Genomic DNA, 19,268 nt, shown 5'->3' with positions numbered 1-19,268 from the left:
TGCCAACCTACGGACCCGACCGTCTCTTCGATTAGCAAATCGTGCTGACTGCCCAGATGCTCGTTCGCCTCTCTACACAACCTGGTGATCTTTCTTCGTGGTCTGTGTACGGACTAGGAGAGGGAAGCTCCGTCTGTTCCTGCTGCTGCGAGCACTCCCACTCTTGTATTGTTCTTGCCTAGAACCCCGATCCCCTGGCAGATCAGTCATGAAAATCAAGCGTGAGAGAAATCGTTCAGTGCTGGCGGCAGGCGTATGATGATTAAATTGGTGCATGAGCGTAAGGAGCAGTTGCGTGTTCAGCAGGACATTTCGAGCTGGGCGACATGTTCGGGAGCAGACCTCGACTTTGATGACGATGATACTCGAGGACTATCAGTCTCGAAGAAGCGAAGGCGTGTGGATCGTGTGGGTGGAATAACAGAGAAGAAAATCTCTCCATCGATGCGGGTTTCCCACACGTTACTCATGCAGGATGCAACACAACAGGAACATCGAATCTCTAGCAGTCCGGAATACTGGTCTCCGCCATCCAGCACGCAGCCGAAGGACGATGACCTGCGGTATAAATTTCAGCATCCGCCAGTCCGAGTGGCCGGCACGCATCACACACATTAGGGATGACAGGTTACCACGTTCCTGCTCTCGAAAGGTGTATGATCTCGGGGCAAACGAGGCTACACGGCGAGGAACGCTGAGCTGCCGGAGGAGAGGCAAACGACCCGTCCCTTTGTTTTCCCTTTTCAGGAAGCCCGTAGGACGGCATTCGCTGGTGTCCTCTCCTCCTATCTAACCTCGCGCAGGAAGACCTTGCGGCCTATGACATCGGGGGGGGGACGGGTGGGGGGGGGGGTGATGTCGATGGCTGACTGCCTCGTCGACACGTGCCAAACCCGCCAGTAGTACCTCGAATGCCCCGGGCCGGTCGCTCCGGGTCATGCAACGAGGCTGCTCGCACAAGGCCATCGGCAGAAGGACAACGGCCCACCCCTTGGATCCCTTGGTTGTGCGACCGCCATTTGTGTACACTTCTCGGTATGACCTGTGATCACAAACCCTGCCCGCCCGACACTCAGGCCTCGAGCTAGGAGACGTGGTAAGTCACTCGTTGATGGTGCCGGGAGCGAGAGATGGTCGTTTTGGTGTCGGGGTGGTGCCGCGACATGTAGGACGTAAGTAGGAAGAAGAGCGAGACCGGAAATGGAAATTTTAATATTCTGTGTTGCAGGTGGCATGATCGCCAGAGATGTGGTTGACTTCCCAGCCACCGCTTGCAGCTCGTAAACGTGAGTGACATTCACCTCTTCACATGTCAGCCACGAACAAGTCGCGCGAATTAGCAAGGGCGCTTTCGCAGAGATCGAGCACGACGAGCCTTCATCAACCCGAATAGGCCCGAAAGAATCCACCTTGCATGACAATACCTCAGCACGGCTTTAGCTGTAGAGGGTCCGGAGCGCGTGGCGATCATGGGTTCCTCAATCGGTAGATTACAAAGGTCAGAGACGATCTCTGGCGAAAGGTGACGTCGAGGGAAGGAAGTCGTATTTGAAAGCGGGAAGCGCCGCTTGCATGTGACTCCAGTGGCTGTCTTGCGCAAAGTCACTGTCTCACATTCACCGCTGTGCCAACTGCAAAGTAAACAAACTAGCAAACGCACCAGGCCTTGAAAAAACTATTCAAACGCGCCTAGCCTTCGCCAGCTCAAAACATCCAACCACCATCCACCTCATCTCCGAGACTCGCAGCACTTCCTCACACACCAATGCTACTCGCGGGCCTCTTGATCGCAATTATTCACGGCGCCCTATTCGCGATACTCGAGTGGGGAACGTACACGAAGCCAGGAATGCCGGTCCATCACGAGGTGCAGGACGTGGAGGTCACGAATGGAGATGCAGGCAAAAAGGATGCGATCGAGAAGATGGAGGAGAGGTGTTATGAGGGCAAGAAGGAGGCTGCGATGCTCGAGCAAAAGCTCGATAGGGTGAAAGAGAGATTAAGGCAGGTGGAGGCGATGGCGGAGGGCAGGATTGAGGGAGTGGCGGAGTCGGTATAGGAGAAGTAGCACTCCAAGGGACGTATGGTGATTGAGTCGCCTGTGGCGGAACATAGAGGGCTCTGAGGCAGTCGTACTATGAACGGGACCAAGCAGTTCCAATTGCTGTCGTTATCGCTTCATTCCACTCGCGCCACAGCATAGTAGCAAGCCGCTGTGACTCGCGCTCTTCGACGTCACGGTTGATGGAGACTTTGAGGGCGATCGCGCTTCAGTATAGACTGTCAGCACTATTCTCCCAATGCGCATTTCCTGGAGTCGTTCAACGAGTGATCTAGCAGCCTCATACAGCTAAGTCAGCTATCACCACACTCTTCATCTTCGCCTTCCACATCCTCCTTCAGCCCACCGACACGCCACTCTGGGACTTTGGTGCAGTCTTCGGAAGTAGCCTTGAGAATGGCCTTGAAAATCTTCCTCGCCTCGCGAAATCGCCTTCCAGTCGAAGTCGCTGGATTGACGTCCCTCGATATCGGCCACCAGAGCGGGAAGCAGTTGCTGCAAGGTTTGTATTGGAAGTCGATCTGTGTTCCTTTCTTGTCTGAATTTCCAGCACGATTGAGCCAGCGAGCGAGCTACTCGAACGCCGGCAAATGCCTGACCTCTCTCGGGAAGCCGAACGCTGGAGTTTCGATGCCGGCAGCTGGGATGGCGAACATGAGCTCGATTCTGACAACTCGCTTTGCTGGCGTCTTTTCTTTTGATGGCTGTAGCTTGGCGAGCTGGGCTTCGGAGAGTCGATTGAAGAAGGCAATGAGGTAACACTTGTTTGGATGATTGGAGCCTGCAATAGAGCCAAATCTAGCATCTCTGAGCGGATCTGTTTGCAGGTACGTGCGAGCCCTGATTCTATAGCTAGGGGTTTGTTGGCGCTGTTGCGGTGTAGTCTGGTTGGGCGACCCTCGAAGACCTTCTCGTAGACATTGTCACGAAGCTCGCCTGGTAAATCCACGAAGCGGAAGATATCACTGGCTTTCTTCATCTGGTCGCCTTTTTTCTTGCGGGTTGGTTTCGATCGCTTCCTAGGACCTTGCGCTCCGAGGCTTGTAGCAACGTCCATGGCGGCCTTGCGTTTGCTGTTGTCGGTGGATGGCGGTCGTCCTCCCATGGTGGCAGCCATCCTGGCGATGTGCTGCTGAATAGAAGGAGAGATATGACCGAAGAGAATATCATGAGCTCCGCACGATGCATAACCTCACCTCACCGGTCACTCCAGGCGGAAGCGAGGCCGCCTAGGTGAGCTTTGGTAAGACTTCATAGTGCATGAAGAAACATCGCCATTTGCTGCATTCACATTGTCAATACTCAGCTTGAGCTTCAGCTTGCTAATTGCCTGGGCAAAGACAAGGCTCCTCCAGGCCGCAAGATCTCACGAGCCTCGACCGGTGCCTAGCCACTTTGTGTACCTATGGTAGTCAGCCATAGAGCTCGAGGCGTCGCGGCCATAGTGATAGTGGACTTCCATCACACATGAGGCTGCGGTGCATGTCACGCTCGTCTTTATTGGGCAGGGAAGCTGAAGCAAGTCAAAGCAACAATTGCCTCGTCCACAAAGGAGAGGGTGTGGCAGCTCTTTGGCACGTGGTGCGTTGTGTGAGGTCGAACGTGCTGATTGGTCGCTGGCCGTGGGGTTCGACGCGCAGGAGTGACCTGAGTGGAGAGCGTCGATGTGGGAAGCATGTGATCGGTCCGCTGCACATGACCGCCCTTCTGCTCACTCACACCTCCAGCACGCCCTCTCCATATCTCGACAGCGGCGGTGTTTTATTGTGAATCCTGTTTATTTGTGCCACCAACGCAAGCTGAACTCGAACCTGTCGTCAAAGCGCTCGTTTCAGCGGTCGGGACCAGCCGAAGGAGAATAGCCGAAACTCCGCCTTCCTCATATCACGTTCATCTCTAAATCACCTGACGATAACAACACGTGAGGAACGGGGAACATCTGAAGCCGAAGAGACGGCTTGTTGGTCTGAGTACGTTGAGTCCCTTTCATATCTCCCAGTGGAACGAGCTCGCCACCATCGCGCATCGCAGAGAAAAACACGAAAGAGCCAGCTTGCGACCGCATCGCCATGATCGACTATCGCGACGATGCGACTGATAGCAGGCCACCATGACGGTTGCGACAGCTCAAGACGATGCGACTCGAGGATGATTGCGACGCGATGGGCGATGGGAGGATGGCACAGTTACGCTGCTCAATGCCAGCTCCTGCGCGCCCTCTGCGATGCTTCAGCTCTACGATGCTTATCAGCAGCCCACTGTAGCCTCGACCGCATGATCAATTCCCACCACGCCGATGTCACGAGCGTGTCGCATGAAGATGGCCACTGGTCGCGTACTGACAGACACTCTAGATCTTCATAGACGCGCATTGCAATATCACAAGACGACTCCCCGTTAACGCACACCAAGCTCAGACCTCATCGACCCGACCAGGAACGAACAGCTACCACAATGGCTGCCGCTGTTAAGAGGAAGCGTGGAGCTGATGACCTGCCTGACCAACGCCCTGCCCCTGGCATGCACGAGAGCGACTTTGGCAACCCATACCAGATGCCAGGCGAGGAGGAAGCCCACCACGACATGAACTTTGCGGCAGCACTGTCGCATCACAACAACGATATGGAGGGCCACGAACATCCTCAGCACGATCAAGGTCACCATCCACAAGGACACGAAGAGATGCACGAGGGCGGGATTCCAAGCGCGAGCGACACTGCGGCTGCGGCGATGGCTTACCATACGATGACTGTTCCACAATCGACCGAGTCGGCATTCATGACACAACCCACTCAGGAGCCAGGTGACCGGCCTGGAAGTGCTGGCGTTGATCCGAATAATCCAAATGCGCAGAGGACCTCAAGCTTTGGCGACTTTGACAACATCCTACCCAAGGACGGTCAGAACGCGCCAAATGGCAACATGTCACCAGGTGGGGCAGCAGGCAATCAAAGCACGCCCAAGCCTCAAGTCGGCACTGAAGAGTGGCACAAGGTGCGACGAGACAATCACAAAGAGGGTAAGCATGACCTCGCCACAAGCCACAACCTGAAACCACACTAACCAATCCTCAGTCGAACGCAGACGCCGCGAAACCATCAACGAAGGCATCAACGAGCTCGCTAAAATCGTGCCGGGCTGCGAAAAGAACAAAGGCAGCATCCTCGCTCGCGCAGTCCAATTCATCACCCAGCTGAAGGAGAACGAAACCCAGAACATCGAGAAATGGACTCTCGAAAAGCTCCTCACCGAACAAGCCATTGCCGAGCTCTCTTCCAGCTGCGACAAACTCAAAGCTGAATGCCAGCGCGCCTGGGGTGAAGCCGAGCAGTGGAAGAAGGCAGCGCAGAAGGCTGGTGTCTCTATTGAGGATGAGAAGGCAGATGCCGATGCTGAGGATGCGGAGTAGAATGATGCTGATGCTGATGCTAAAGTTGACTCTGTTTTTGATTATGGGAAGTATCAGAAGGCTGGCAATGGTAGTTGATGGCGCGGATGCATGGCTCTGCTGTGGCCAGACAGCTTTCCATGCTTCTGCACGCTTGAGATGGGTCCAGTCTCCAGCACGACTAATGGGTGTGGATGGTTATCGGGTATGGGAGGTGGCGTTTATTGCAGGGAGGCGAATTGAATTGATCCCATGGGGTGTTTGTGGGGTCTCTTTCGGAGGAGGATGATCGCATTGGCAATTTCTTAGGGGAGGTGCGGTAGACATTGATGAATTGTTACGAGCTTTGACTACCATCTCATACCTTCGTTGAGCGAAGTCAGCGATTGCGTCCATTCATGCTTCATCGATATGATACAGAAAACTGTATGACACGGTCCAAGGCCTTGACAGCCCTTCCTTCCAAACGCCACGCTCATGTAAACCATATACATGCTTCCATGTTCGCAATCGTGCTTCGTCGTTACCAACTCTGCCCTGCCATCTAGTAGAAACTCTCCACCATAGTCTCCTTATTCGTCGTATTGATCGCCCCGGGCGCCATCCCCTCACCCAACTTAAACACACTCTCCACCACACTCAACTCCGTCGCAGTCGTGTCCAGTCCCGTCACAGCCATCCAATCGTTTACCACCATGCCCGCTCCCACCACTGGTGAACCACGATTCACACTGCCCGCCACGAGCGGGACCTGTAGCAGAGACGAAAGTTCGTCCTGGTCCTGGATTGAGGTCTTCGGGTGTACGATTCCGCCCTGGTTAGAGAGCGCCATGTACGACCCTGTCAGGACGTTATCGGCGATAGTCTGCCTGAAAACCTCCACACCGAGAACATCTGCGATGATCTCCTCACTCTCCCTCTCCAAATCCGGATGCACGAGCGCGACGTGGTCGTTTGCACATATCACATTCCCCAGCGCTGACAGCCTCTCCTCGATTCTCTGGATCTTGACAGTATCTGGGATGCTGTTTCGCAGGTGTTGAAGTTCCTGGTCGGTTGTAGAGGTGGGAACGAGGAGACCGTGTTTGTTTCCGGCCGTCAGGCGGCCGACAATTCGCGTGCCGGCGATGGTGGTGTGCGTTATGGGGATTACGTCTTGGAGCTCGGCTTCGAAGATGCTGTAGAAGTTTTCCGAGGCGCCGACGGCGACGAGGGCGTAGGAGTTTGTTAGGGTGGAGAAGACGCCGACTCTAGAAAGACCTTGTTAGTGCTGGCGCGATGAGGTCTGCATGAATGTTTGTGTGGGATGTGGTGGTGTTTGCGTGATGGTGGGGCTGATGGACGTACTCGTTGGAGTTTTCGAATGATGCGCGGACCGCCATGTTTGAGGTTGGTGTGGTGTTGTCGAGGTGAGTTGCAGTGTCCAATGTGGCGATATGGATGAGATTGGAGAGCGCTGTTTGTTGTTTGCGGCGGCAATGTAGTGGTGAGCGGTTGTTCGTGCCTGAGCTTGTGAAGAGCTCTCTCTATTTGAAGAGAACGTCACTTCGGCTTATCAGATCCTAGCGGTGGCTCGTGCTCTGACTCATCCCACGGAAAGGGCGACTAGCGATGATGAGCCATCGACTCTCATGGTATGTTCATCGCGTTACAATGGTGCTAGACTGTGACTCAATGGCACGGCGCAGTATGAGATTTTGATGGCTGAGACTATATTGATTAGGACTTCTGTTGAAAGCTCTACCTAAACACCAAGCTTTGCTGGTGGCAAGGTCCAATGCTGCTAGACCATACCCCCCATCATCCGCGCTGCATCACAGGTCAGGTATCGCACGACGATTGTTAAGCAAACCTGAAGAAAGACGACACGTGGACGATCAGAGCTCGATGAACTCATCTGAAGCCATTGGTTCGGGGCACATGCACAATGTGCTGGCGTGAAGCTCATGAGTGGCCACGATGGACTCACCACGCTGGCACGAATGAGCATGGCGACACATGGATCTGTCGACTACCGAATGCTACTCCTCACTAGGCATTGGTCTACATGAGCAGAAGCACATCCCTGCTCGTGTCTAATGGCCTGAAATCTTGACTTCGAGCAAAGCATGCATCCGTCGGGAAGAGAGAAATGTTTGGGGTCGAGTGAGCGGTGCGGCGGTGCGGCGGTGCGGCGGTGCGGCGGTGTTGTCAGTCTGCTGCCTTGGCTTGATCTTACCAGTAACCGTCAATGACAAGGTGAGGGCTTCCGCGGATGTGTCTACGCATTGGCCACGCTCGATTGGCGTATCTCGAGATAATATGCCTCTGCTCGTCAGGCACAATCCTACCCACAAACGAAGAGGCTTCAAGAGCATTGGCATATGGCTTGTCTAGCATGTCCCAATGCCTCGGGCACTGCCCTTGAGCGGTTTGGCGTGATCCTAATGAAGTCGAACAGGAAAAGTCGGTATGTTTTGCTAAAGAAGTATTTCGTCTAGCAGCATTGGCTCTCGACTCATGCATTGTCGTGGCTGCCATAGTGCGATGAACGAGCATAAGTCATAGCTGCTATGCAGGATGTTATTTCACGACACCTGCAGGACTGCCTTCGGTGCCGCAGCTGAATGCTGAGTTTATCGTGGCGGCTGTCGTGACTATAGAACGACCTTGAAGCGTGTAAAGCTTGAGCGATATATTCTCCGACGGTTGAGGCAAGTGCTCGCGCGCACCGGGTGTTTTGTCGGAGACTGTTTCGGGCTAAAGACGTTGCGATAATGATGATCGTATTGCTGCTTCATGATGCATTCCGGAACGAAGATAAGTCGTATATGCAACGGCAATATACATACCTGTCGATGCATATTCGTCCTAGGCGAAGTGCTGTGAAGTGCTGCGAAGTTTCCCTCGCTCATGGATACCGTTTCCAGGCCTTGCTGTCGATGTGCTGCGATGCGAGGGTGCGGCTCTGAAGATGTCTTATCAAACGAGGCATGTCACCAAATCTCTGGGTTAGCCGTTTCGGATATTCCTTCATGCTGCAGTGGCTTGAGTTACCGGATTCCTGGAAGATGAGTGATGTGCAGCTCGGATGCTTGCATCGGATCTTTTGTGGATGTCGAAACAGGCTTGACGTGCATTTCTCATGTGGAGTCGCGCAGCAAACATGAAGGGAAGGCGGCCTCCCTGCATGCGCGACAGACCTCTCCGCCGTCTGCACTACCAGACTGTTCGAGATGGTGATGCTGTCTCTTGGTATCGTTGTCGCACGAGTAAGGTGTCTGTAGAGACTCAAGTTAGTTTGACTTAGCCACGTCTCATGGTTCAAGGTTGCCGCTACGCGATGATTCGCATTGCAGCGTATCGGAGCGACGCCAGCAAGCCCTTCCTGAAGATCCACCTTAGCCTGCGCCGAGCTGCTGCTGTGCAACACAACGCTGGACGGGTTGGATGAGGACGATGAGGGGAGCTCCGCCTGAGGAGACGTCGCGGGCCGTTCAGTGGATGCTGAAACGAACGTCTCGTCAACGCAGAAGGCTTCACGCAGCAAGGCGGAAGAGCGGTCAGCATTGCGGTACAGTGGCCGTGGATTGCGCCTGGGAGGCGTTCGATGCTGCTGTATGGCACTCCGCGAGACAGTAAAATGTTGGCTGCGCAGAGACGAGAGAGTATCTTGCACCGGCAGTGTTTGTGATCGTGAGGCGTTGCGGTGGGGACTGCGGCGTTGGCAGTATGGCCTTTGTCTGCAGGCTACAGGATACAGGCAGCAAATGGGATGTTGGCCCCGTTGCGAAGGGTTGAACGCAGTCCGTTCCAAGGGTCGCGGGCTATACTATACATAGCTAGACCGTGTACGCGCCGACCGACGTACAGGCTGGAATTCTGCATCATGCATGGATGTTGTTCGCTGTCGTTTCTTGACTCTCCCTTCCCTTCAGCGCACAGGACAGGTTCACTTCGCAGACCGGGCCCCAGAGCCGCCTTCTTGACTACGACTTACACTTGCTTCTTGTTGTTGTTCGTGCAGCGCAGCTTAGAGCAGGTCCTCTCCGCCTGCAGTCCGTTGTCCTTCCTCTTCCATCACAATCTTGACTTGCTTCACATCCCACCAAAACCCGGCTGCTGCCCATCATACTGCTCTACCTTTGCTGGCAACAGACACTGGCGCATTCCACACGCAGCATTGCTCAGAGATCCCTTGCATGTCTGGCCAGCGACCCCCACACATATCTGCCGCCCGACACCTGTTGAGCGCGCGCACCATCTCCATCGATGCGACCCGCCGACCACTCCCAGCACCACTACCGCTCTCATCGTCCTCAGGCCAGCGCAGGTGGTGCTTCTGAGCACATTCGCCGCCCGTGAGATTACGCTTCGCCGGCGAGAGGGATTAGCCCTGCAGCGTCTCTTTGCACATAACCGTGTACTTGTCCCCAGCTCACATACCTTTGATCCTCCCTGGCAGCCGCCTGGCCTGATTGAGAGTCGCCGCGTCCCGGCGTCAGACTGCGCAGCTGCTTGCTTGCTTGCCTGTACTGTGTACATGCGAACTACCAGCACCACCACCGACCACCACCGACCACCACCGAGACGCCTTCGCGCGCAGAACCAGTGTATAGCTGCGGTAGTACGTACGCTCAGCCCCAGACTCCACAGCCCACAAACCACCCGCATCCCAGCTGCCAGCGTCCTCATGGGCGTACCGGTGCCTGGGAGCCTTGTGTGTCATAATGCTGACAAGCTCTGTATAGTCCAGCTTCCAGACGCAGACCCGCTCCTGCAACGCCATATCTCCCTATTCAGCTGTCGCTACTGCTGCACGGCGCATTTCTTGTAGACACTACACCACTTTCCATCGACCACGACCTTCACGACCGCCGCGATCTATACAGTAATCTCACTTCTCGCACATACCTTTGTATAATGTCTCATGGTGCGACCAGCACCAGCAGCAACATGGCGTTCACCAACACTGTGAGTGGCCGACAGCCACACTCGGTAGCGTTGGAACGCCCTGCTGACGTTGGGTTGCAGTCGCGATCGTTTAATAGCATGAACACCACGACGAATAAGAAGAGCACGAACGGCACAATCAGAGCAACAGTCAACCCATGGGGTTCTAACAGCATTTGGGCATCGACCACTGGCATGATGACCAACGGCCTGACATCGGACGCGACCCTTCGAGACAACTCAGTGTCGCGTGTCACTACACAGACGGAGGAGCCTGAGGCTAAGACTGGCTCTGGCTCTCTCGTCGACTCCTCCGTCTCGGAAGACTGGGTCAACCGCAATGCTTGGGCATCAAAAGCTCGCCACCACACTCTCGGACGATCGATGCAGCCCAACGGACGATTTGCAGACAACTCACTGCAGCCGCAGCGAAGTGCCAGCAACGCGAACACCACCGCCACCATGCCGTTCAGCCAGAACCAAATGCCATACGCAACGCGTGCTCCAGCAATCAGTCTCAACGCAACCACGCTACCTGCAACCCGCCAGAGCTTCAGCAATGGATTCAGCAACGGTCTGTCCGGACGAGGTGACGAGCCTCCACACATTTACACGAAGTTCAACCGACCCAGTGACCCTGCCATCAAGACGAAGCCAGATTCTGCCGTTGGCGGAAGCGCAGGATGGGGTGATCAGAATACTCCATCTCCCATTGACGAACGCCGCACTCAATTTCCCTTCCATCGCACCACAAGCGGTCCAACCTCAAGAGACAACAGTCTGCCACCATCGCGACATTCAGATGTAGAGCCACCTTCATTCTCACGCGTTGACTATTCGCGGCAGTCTCAACGACCATCAACGAACAGCTCGCGCGCACCATCGATCTCGTCGCAGCGTAATGGTGGCTACGGCATGTACATGAACGGCGGTGATCAGCTTGCAATGCAGTTCGGGCAGATGAACATGAACGGAGACAGTCGTCCCAGCACCTCGTACAGACCAATGCCTTCATCGAATGGATACAACGGCTACAGTACTTCGAGCATGTCGCGTTCATCCTGGCAGACGAACAATGGCCTTGCTCGACCACAGGACTCGGACGACTACGATCGACAGAACATGAGCTTCCTTGGCGTCGAAGAAACCACACCGCGACAGACTGATTTTCTCTCAGCATACGAGATCCCGGCACTCGCCGCGAGACGTTTGCAAAGCAGTGCCTTCGACTTCAGGCCTGGACAGCCGTACAATGGGAATGGTTTATCTCAGCGCGCTTTCGAACAGCAAGGAGTTCCGCGGGGATCCGACTGGCAGAACTCTAGCAACGGCTCGCTTGCCATGAATCGTCGAACACCTGTTGTTCCTGAACAGCAAGCATACCTTGACCCACGCACACGCCAGCTCATGGCTGCCCCGCTACCGGTCCAGAGTCCCTATGCGGCTACAATGTACGATCAGTACGGATTCCCAGCCGCCATGCAATACGCCGGTATTCCTCCATACATGAACATGATGCCCATGTGTATACCTGGTATCGATGTTCCAAATGGCGCACGTGAGGACCCTTCCGGCGATGGCGTGCAGAGTGCGCTCATGTATGAGTTCAAGTCCAACACCAAGACGAAGCGCTACGAGCTTCGTGACATCTACGACCATATTGCCGAGTTCAGCGGTGATCAACATGGCTCGCGCTTCATTCAAACCAAGCTCGAGACTGCAAACTCTGACGAGAAAGATCGCGTGTTTCGAGAGATCGAGCCCAACGCGATCCCTCTCATGACTGATGTCTTCGGGAACTATGTGATCCAGAAGTTCTTCGAGCACGGCGACATGTCGCACAAGAAGATTCTGGCAAAGAAGATGCAAGGTCAAGTTTACTCGCTCAGCAAGCAAATGTATGGGTGCCGCGTTGTGCAGAAGGCGCTTGATCACGTTCTCGTCGACCAACAGCAACAGCTTGTGGCAGAACTCAAAGGCCACGTCCTCGACTGTGTCAAGGACCAGAATGGCAACCATGTCATCCAGAAAGCGATTGAGCGATGCCACCCCAACACCATCGCTTTCATCATCGAAGCTTTTGCGGGTCAGGTGCAGAGTCTAAGCATACACGCTTACGGGTGTCGCGTCATCCAGCGATGCTTGGAGAAGTGCGACCTGCCGCAAAAGTCGATGATCATGGCCGAACTGATGAACAGCATTCATACCATGATCTCTGATCAGTTTGGCAACTACGTGGTTCAGCACATCGTCGCACATGACGAAGGAGCGTGCAGACGGGAGGTCCTCGACATCGTCATGAACAATCTGGAGGGATACAGCAAGCACAAATTTGCCAGCAATGTCGTCGAGAAGTGTTTGGAGAAGTCTGGTGAGCAGTGGCGACACCAAGTCGTTATGCGTCTGGTCCAAAATAGCCAGAGACGCATCGAAGGCGAGAGCCCTCTCGTGCTGATGATCAAGGACAACTTTGGCAATTATGTCATTCGTAAGTGACCCTCATCTGCAGAGACATTATGCTACATGCTAACAACTACGCAGAGAAACTTTTGGACACATTGAACCAGCAAGATTACATGATGTTTCAAGAGGTCATTCAGCCAGCTGTTACACACGCCAAACGCACAGGCTGCGGCAAGCAAATCATGTCCATCGATAAGAGAATGCACAAATTTGATCCTCCTCGCAATGGCAGCATGAGCAGCGCGACCGGCGGTGCGATGGCCAATGGCCGAGACATCCGCCCGACATATGCACCACACTACGCGACGCCGCCCTTCCCAAGCAGCTACACATCAGCAGCCAACACACCACCACCGCTTATCGCGGACACGCCTCAAAGCTCGATCGTTCCCAGCATCAACGGCGATGCCGTCGAAGGAGCCATGAACAAGAGCCGACAGGGAAGCGACCAATCAAATGACCACACCGGCATCCACCGGTGACTATCTCACATCAAATGAGACCACAGGCTTAATCACGCATATGCACAACCTTGTCAGAAAGGAAAGGAGTTTTTATGGGATGGACAGGACATTACAGCTGCATAGCGAAGGCGTACAGGCAGCAGCAATAGCAGAAAGGACCGAAGGAAGGTATTCATGGAATGGCGTACAGAACTGATTTACTACAACAAGGGGAGCATATGGGTAGCTCCTTCTTTTTCTCGGATGTTATAGCGTGTTGCGATATGCTGGGCTGCTCTTGCTGCTAATGAATATGGCATGCGGCAGTTGAGCACCTTTTTGGTATAAAGAGATGGCGTTCGGTGGGTATGAAATGGGGTATGAACATGAATTATGGACGATGGATCTATGGATCGGATGGATGGATATACCCGGATTATTAGGATTTTCGAGCCTTTTTACTTACCTACTTACTTGTATGGAATATGTGTATGGTTGTTATGATATTGATCGGTTCTTTCCCGATTTGACCTCGACATCTAGATCTTGGCTTGTACTACCTTGATACCTGATCTAATGTCATGTAAACCCACCACGGATCATGTGGCGAAGTGGAGCAATGGGAGTTGGCCTGTGCGAAGTCGGGATTCACCTGCGTTTCTGAGCTAGTTGAAGTCTATATCAAGGCAGCACAGTACTTTGGGTGGCAATGGTCGGATTTCGCAGTCCCTTTAGGTCCACGGTTCTACCGCAGCCATCGATATGGGCTAGGAACAGGGATTTGATTCTTCTTGGAGCCGTTGGGCTTGCTGTTGTTGCGTTGTGAGTTGGCCGAAGCCACCGAAAGACACCATATGCGAACGCGCGCTGATGCATGTGAACAGTTATACATTCAAAAGCTCTGCCAGATCTGGCAACAAGAAGAAGAAGAAGAAGAAGAAGAAGAAGAAAAACGGACGAGGCGGTTTCTTCGACAATTTGGGACGAAAGCTCGGTGGCGGCAGCAACGACGGCAAGGCCCATACCACATCTCAATCCTCTACCTCGTCGTCAAAGGTAAAGACTTCCGACCTTAATTACGGCGTCGTCGTGTCCTTCGATGACGAGGCCGGGCATGGGTTGATTCGTCCGATGGGAGTAGATGTGGGGAAGTATGTCAAGGTTTACAGGTCTGGGCTGGTGGAGACGGATACGATGGGTTATGCATTTGGGAATGTGAGGACGCTGAGGAGTGGGCAGAGGGTTGAGTATGTTCTGGGGAAAGGGGAGAGGGCCAAGGAGGTGAGGGTGTTGAGGTATAAGGGTGGGAGGGGGTGATGAGGACTGGAACTGGTCCTGGCGGAGGAGTGGGAGAGCGGAGGAGTGGAGGGGGGGGAGGCTGTTTGGTGAGAGATGGGACGTATGTATGTTAGTGTACTGTATCTGCTGTGGTCCTGGATCCACAGTGGTGAGTTCTAGTGTAGTGTTCGTGTTTGTGCTTGGGGTGCATGTGGCGTCTTGCGGTCTGGAGCGGCGATGGGTGGTGTCATCGAGAGCATTGTGGTAGTAGTATTCGATGATCGCTTTTTGCGATATCGTTGAATACAATCTGCTATCGTGAAGGACTGTACTGCTATCACGAAGGTGAAGGTGAGGTGCTGTTTTCGAGAGACTTTGACTTTTTGTTTCTGAGCCGGGGACACGTCGTCACTTGTGCCCGCGTTCTCAGACTTGTCCTGAAATAGATCTATTCTACCACCTGGCACTTTCTATTGAACAACCCCCCGAGACACCACCCACCACCACCTTTCCCTGCGCACGACAAACACGATACCACGAACATGGCTCAACCACAACCGCAACAGGTGCCACCGGGCGCAGAGCAAGGCGGGCCTCCACCAGGAATGCGACAGATGCAACAACCCTCCCCAGAGCAGATCCGCGCCATGCAGCAACAACTCGCCGCCGATGCAGAAAAGGCTGGCATGTCGGTCCCAGACTACGTCGAGAAGATGAAAGCACAATACATGCACCAAGCCCAGCGACACGCCCAGCAGCAGCAACACCAGCAGCAACAAGCCCAACAACAGCAAGGCCAGCACCAACACGGCCCGCAGGGAGCACAACCCGGCCAGCAAGTCCCCATCGCACCCGGTCCACCCAAGCCTGAAGGTCTCGCCGTCGCCCACTTCCTCCAGAAGCAGGATCTCAAGCCCCGCACCTGCATCTTGAACCAGCAGCGCAAGGACATGTTCAAAGTCAAGCGCGCGATCCGAGCCCTCCAATCCGATGCCTACGTCAAGGCACGCAAGAAGAACCCAATCCTGCCCGAAGTCAAAGACCGCGTCACTGCCGAGAACTGCTTCAAGACCCTCCCCATGTCACTCCTCGCCCTCCGCGTGAGCAAGATCGACCCACACGAAGGCCACGACCACGGCAAGAAGAAGAGGACAAAGGGGTTGTGGACAGTCAAGGTCGAACCGCAGCAAGAGGCGAGCGATGAGTTCTACTACGTTTGGCTATACGAAGGATCACAATGGAAGAACAAGCTCTACGCAGCTGGAGCTCTGGCCCTCATCCTCGCAGTCGTCTTCTTCCCTGTCTGGCCCGTCAAGCTCAGAATCGGAGTCTGGTACCTCAGTATGGGCATGCTCGGACTTCTTGGTCTCTTCTTCGCCATGGCGATCGTTCGCCTGATCCTCTTCCTGATCACAATGTTCGCTGTTCCACCTGGTCTCTGGCTGTACCCGAACCTGTTCGAAGATGTAGGCTTCTTTGACAGTTTCAAGCCGCTGTGGGCGTGGCATGAGGATGATAAGGCGATGAAGAAGCGGAAGAAGGAGGAGAGTTTGAGGAAGAAGGAGAGGAGAGCGTTGAAGGCGGCGGAAGCGGAGGGCAAGAAGGGGAAGAAGGGAGAGAAGAGTGAGCCTGTTGTGACTACTGGGGTGGCTTCGGCGACTGCGCCGGTGGAGAGTACGCCTGCATCGCCTGCGGAGGAGGCGCCGGCGAGTGGTGGACAGGCTGTGGAGCCGCAGAAGGCGAGTGTGGAGGAGGGTGATGAAGATTGAGATGGCGTTGATGCTTGAGCGATGGCGTTAGATGGTATGGGTAGTGTAGACATCATGCCATGCTTCATGTATTCCTTGAGGCCCCGTTCTCAGATGTCAATCTCATTCCGATCCCGTGTAGCCGAACATAGCGACAGTCATCAGTCGATCAAACAGCGCTTCCAGAGCCCGCGCATTGCACAGAAGGATGCCAACCGATAGAGATGCCTCCCGATGAAGCTACCACCCATACCCTCACATCCGATGAAGCGCTTCTGGCGCAAGACGACCCAGAGCGCACCATTCACTTTTCCCTCTACGCCACCACAAATTTGATCGACAGTCGGAGGTTCAGTCTACAGCTCCGCCCGAGTGAAAGCGCTGTGTGGCAAAGACAATTTGTGCTCAGTCCTCCTCCTGCTCTCGATCCTTCTCTACATGTACTTCCGCACCGTCATCCAGGGCATTGAGAGCTTCCCACGGCGATCGGAAAGTAGTTCTCGAGGGGGGTGGATCCAGATCCTCGCGGCGTCCAGATCCCATCATAGGTTGTCTCGAAGGTCTTGTCCGGCCCGATGAGAGTGCAGATGGACCCAATCTTGCAGCGCCACGATGAGCAGGGCCTGCTGGAAGATGATGTGGCGATATAGGGAGTCCAGAACGTTGAGCACCGGGGCAGCCATGCTTTGTTGGCCTGTGGGTGGTGGTGAGACTGGTAGACGATGCGATGGCTTGGTCTTCGCTGTTGTCTTCGAGAGGCGGCGCAGTGCTGCTGATAGTGTTAGTGAGGACTCGAGGGTGCGAATGGCCTAAAGCTAACTGGTGCACTCGAAGCGCTTTTTCAGCTTCGCGGTGTTTGATCAACTGCTCAAGGTTGAATTTGCGTGTGTCGCTGAGCTGCTTCTCCTTGCTGGCGAGATCGGCTTGCAGCTGGGTAATGATGCGCTTCGCGTCCTCTAGCTCGATTTTGAGTGACAGCTGAGGCACGCCGGCGGATTCCATCTTCTTAAGCGGTATGTTGAGCTTGCGAAGCAAAGGCACGCGTCCTGATGATGTTTGCGAAGATACGTGTGGTCCAAAAGTCGTCGTTCCTGCTATTTCAGCAAGTGCCAAGACCTTCACATGCAGCGCCGTTTTGGAGCGTTGTGCAGCCGCTTTTGCCCCACCACCCACTGAATATCACCAAAATGCATTAAAATATTGGAGAGTGGAGAGATGATATAAAACAGAACGCATATTGCACGTGACATCCAAAAAATTCCACAGCGCGCAAACGACAAAAGAAAAACGCTCGACCCTTTACTATCACTACCTGTCATTATCAGGACTCGAACTCAAACCCCAGCCTACGCACCAGCAAAAAGACGCACTAGGTTACACCTCTTTAGCTTTTCCCATGATAGTCGCGATAGAAAACCCCGGCTGCCTACTGGCCCTCTAAACCGAGTTTTTACTTTCTGTTCAACGATTTTTAAGCCATCATTTGGCGAGCGGGTTACACATGTCATTTCGAAGCTTTGTTATTGTCGAAAGCGGACTTGCGCAGAGCCGACTACACCATCTAGCCCGTTGATGGAGGTGGGGCGAAGTTAGTTGCTTATGTACCTTCAGTGTGTGCGGCTTCTCCCGCTACTGGACAGACAGGCTCATCTTTCACTTCATCTTCACAATACTCTTCACACGTTGTTACCTCTGGGCTGGGTTTCCTCAGATGCGCTTCGCCAAGTGTAGCTGGCTGCGGCTATGACTACGTGGTCCAACAGGCCTAAGGTAGAACTGCCTGGCCTGGAACATGGAACATACTCGAGGGCTCGGCGCAGGCCACGCAGGCCAGCTCTGCTTGCTTCGATGCGAAGACTCGATTGGACCGAGGGACATCACAAGCAGCACGAAACGTACAGAGAAGTGTGTCGAGCTCAGTCATGGCGGGCGTGGCGAACAGTCTGCGTGTTGCACATGCATACAGTCCCAATGGCGGAGCTGTGGGAGACGTGATGTAGCGTGAGGCTCCGATAGATGTTGGATCGTGATGCAAGCTTTGCTACGCAGTGAGTCTCTCGCATGTCCAAGCAAAAGCCGCCGCCTCCCTTCCTAGCCCCCCACAGCCCTCGACCGCATCGCCCTCCTCTCCGCCTCAGACTTCAAATACGACTTCAACAACCCCCCATCCGACGCTATCACAACAGGAAAGGGTGGCCATACCGTCAAAGCAGATTGTAAAGTCTTCCCAGCCTTGATCGGCACAGGCGTAGGCATGACGGTCGGGTTTATCGGTGCCTGTGGTTTTAATACGCCGCATACGCAGCCCCGGAGTTCGGAGATTAATACTGTTGTGGAGGGGAGGTTGGGGACGGAATCTATTGCTAAGAATGGCGTGGATCAGATTCGAAATATGTTGGAGAAGTATCAGATGACCGTCTTTCCCCAAGGTACATTCAATCCACCCAGCCCCATCCATCTCAACATCAACAAAAATCTAACATCAACCCCAGGCGCCGCCCACACCGAGTTCAACCCCGACTGCGAACCAGCCGTATTCGTAGCCGGCTTCGCATCAGAAGACCCCGGTGTCGAACAGGCTGCTCAGACGCTATTTGGATTCGACGCAGAGCTGGTGGAAGCTGATCTCGGCGTGCAATCAATCAACGGCGCTAGTATCGAAGACTTCAGAAAGGTCATAACGGCGAATGTGGCGCTGGGGGTTGAGCAGTGTTTGAGGAAGTGTGGGATTAGCAAGAAGTGATAATCTTGAACGTTTAGCATAGCAATACTAAGAATCTATAGATGTAGATAATGGCTCAGCGCTATCATGTACTCCGGTATGACCTACTCGCTTCTTCGTCACGACACAGCACCCTTGACCTGCGGGCCTTCTTTTCTCGTCTCTCCAACTCCTGCAGGACTCTTTTGCACGATACGGCGATAATATCATGAACCCAGTCGATGCAGCTCCG

At 54.2% G+C, this 19,268-nt stretch overlaps 9 protein-coding genes across 9 annotated transcripts; 6 read left to right on the top strand and 3 right to left on the bottom strand.

Moving 5' to 3' along the window:
- Positions 1–1,765: 1,765 nt before the first annotated feature.
- CLAFUR5_03804 (uncharacterized protein) lies at positions 1,766–2,059 on the top strand (the record flags this gene model as incomplete). Its single annotated transcript, XM_047902952.1, has 1 exon — positions 1,766–2,059. One exon carries the CDS (start codon positions 1,766–1,768, stop codon positions 2,057–2,059), a length of 294 nt encoding a protein of 97 aa, XP_047758912.1.
- Positions 2,060–2,355: 296 nt separating this feature from the next.
- Positions 2,356–3,179, bottom strand: CLAFUR5_03803 (uncharacterized protein; the record flags this gene model as incomplete). Its single annotated transcript, XM_047902951.1, has 3 exons — positions 2,356–2,557; positions 2,639–2,843; positions 2,894–3,179. 3 exons carry the CDS (start codon positions 3,177–3,179, stop codon positions 2,356–2,358), a joined length of 693 nt encoding a protein of 230 aa, XP_047758913.1.
- Positions 3,180–4,516: 1,337 nt separating this feature from the next.
- CLAFUR5_03802 (uncharacterized protein) lies at positions 4,517–5,471 on the top strand (the record flags this gene model as incomplete). The annotated part of the gene is made up of 2 exons (XM_047902950.1): positions 4,517–5,081; positions 5,137–5,471. 2 exons carry the CDS (start codon positions 4,517–4,519, stop codon positions 5,469–5,471), a joined length of 900 nt encoding a protein of 299 aa, XP_047758914.1.
- A 523-nt stretch (positions 5,472–5,994) lies between these two features.
- Positions 5,995–6,832, bottom strand: CLAFUR5_03801 (Eukaryotic translation initiation factor 6; the record flags this gene model as incomplete). Its single annotated transcript, XM_047902949.1, has 2 exons — positions 5,995–6,700; positions 6,798–6,832. The coding sequence occupies 2 exons, from the start codon at positions 6,830–6,832 to the stop codon at positions 5,995–5,997; spliced, it is 741 nt and encodes a 246-aa protein (XP_047758915.1).
- A 3,520-nt stretch (positions 6,833–10,352) lies between these two features.
- CLAFUR5_03800 (Pumilio 1) lies at positions 10,353–13,327 on the top strand (the record flags this gene model as incomplete). Its single annotated transcript, XM_047902948.1, has 3 exons — positions 10,353–10,403; positions 10,464–12,870; positions 12,924–13,327. 3 exons carry the CDS (start codon positions 10,353–10,355, stop codon positions 13,325–13,327), a joined length of 2,862 nt encoding a protein of 953 aa, XP_047758916.1.
- A 670-nt stretch (positions 13,328–13,997) lies between these two features.
- Positions 13,998–14,605, top strand: CLAFUR5_03799 (uncharacterized protein; the record flags this gene model as incomplete). Its single annotated transcript, XM_047902947.1, has 2 exons — positions 13,998–14,110; positions 14,173–14,605. The coding sequence occupies 2 exons, from the start codon at positions 13,998–14,000 to the stop codon at positions 14,603–14,605; spliced, it is 546 nt and encodes a 181-aa protein (XP_047758506.1).
- Positions 14,606–15,108: 503 nt separating this feature from the next.
- CLAFUR5_03798 (Translocation protein SEC62) lies at positions 15,109–16,335 on the top strand (the record flags this gene model as incomplete). The annotated part of the gene is made up of 1 exon (XM_047902946.1): positions 15,109–16,335. One exon carries the CDS (start codon positions 15,109–15,111, stop codon positions 16,333–16,335), a length of 1,227 nt encoding a protein of 408 aa, XP_047758507.1.
- A 384-nt stretch (positions 16,336–16,719) lies between these two features.
- Positions 16,720–17,316, bottom strand: CLAFUR5_03797 (uncharacterized protein; the record flags this gene model as incomplete). The annotated part of the gene is made up of 2 exons (XM_047902945.1): positions 16,720–17,083; positions 17,135–17,316. 2 exons carry the CDS (start codon positions 17,314–17,316, stop codon positions 16,720–16,722), a joined length of 546 nt encoding a protein of 181 aa, XP_047758508.1.
- A 1,027-nt stretch (positions 17,317–18,343) lies between these two features.
- CLAFUR5_03796 (Spherulin-1A) lies at positions 18,344–19,057 on the top strand (the record flags this gene model as incomplete). The annotated part of the gene is made up of 3 exons (XM_047902944.1): positions 18,344–18,362; positions 18,420–18,743; positions 18,807–19,057. 3 exons carry the CDS (start codon positions 18,344–18,346, stop codon positions 19,055–19,057), a joined length of 594 nt encoding a protein of 197 aa, XP_047758509.1.
- Between the last annotated feature and the right edge of the window lie 211 nt (positions 19,058–19,268).

Source organism: Fulvia fulva, chromosome 2 (genome assembly GCF_020509005.1).
Source record: "Fulvia fulva chromosome 2, complete sequence".
Taxonomy (NCBI): domain Eukaryota; kingdom Fungi; phylum Ascomycota; class Dothideomycetes; order Mycosphaerellales; family Mycosphaerellaceae; genus Fulvia; species Fulvia fulva.
This window is presented reverse-complemented; position numbering and strand designations above follow the sequence as displayed.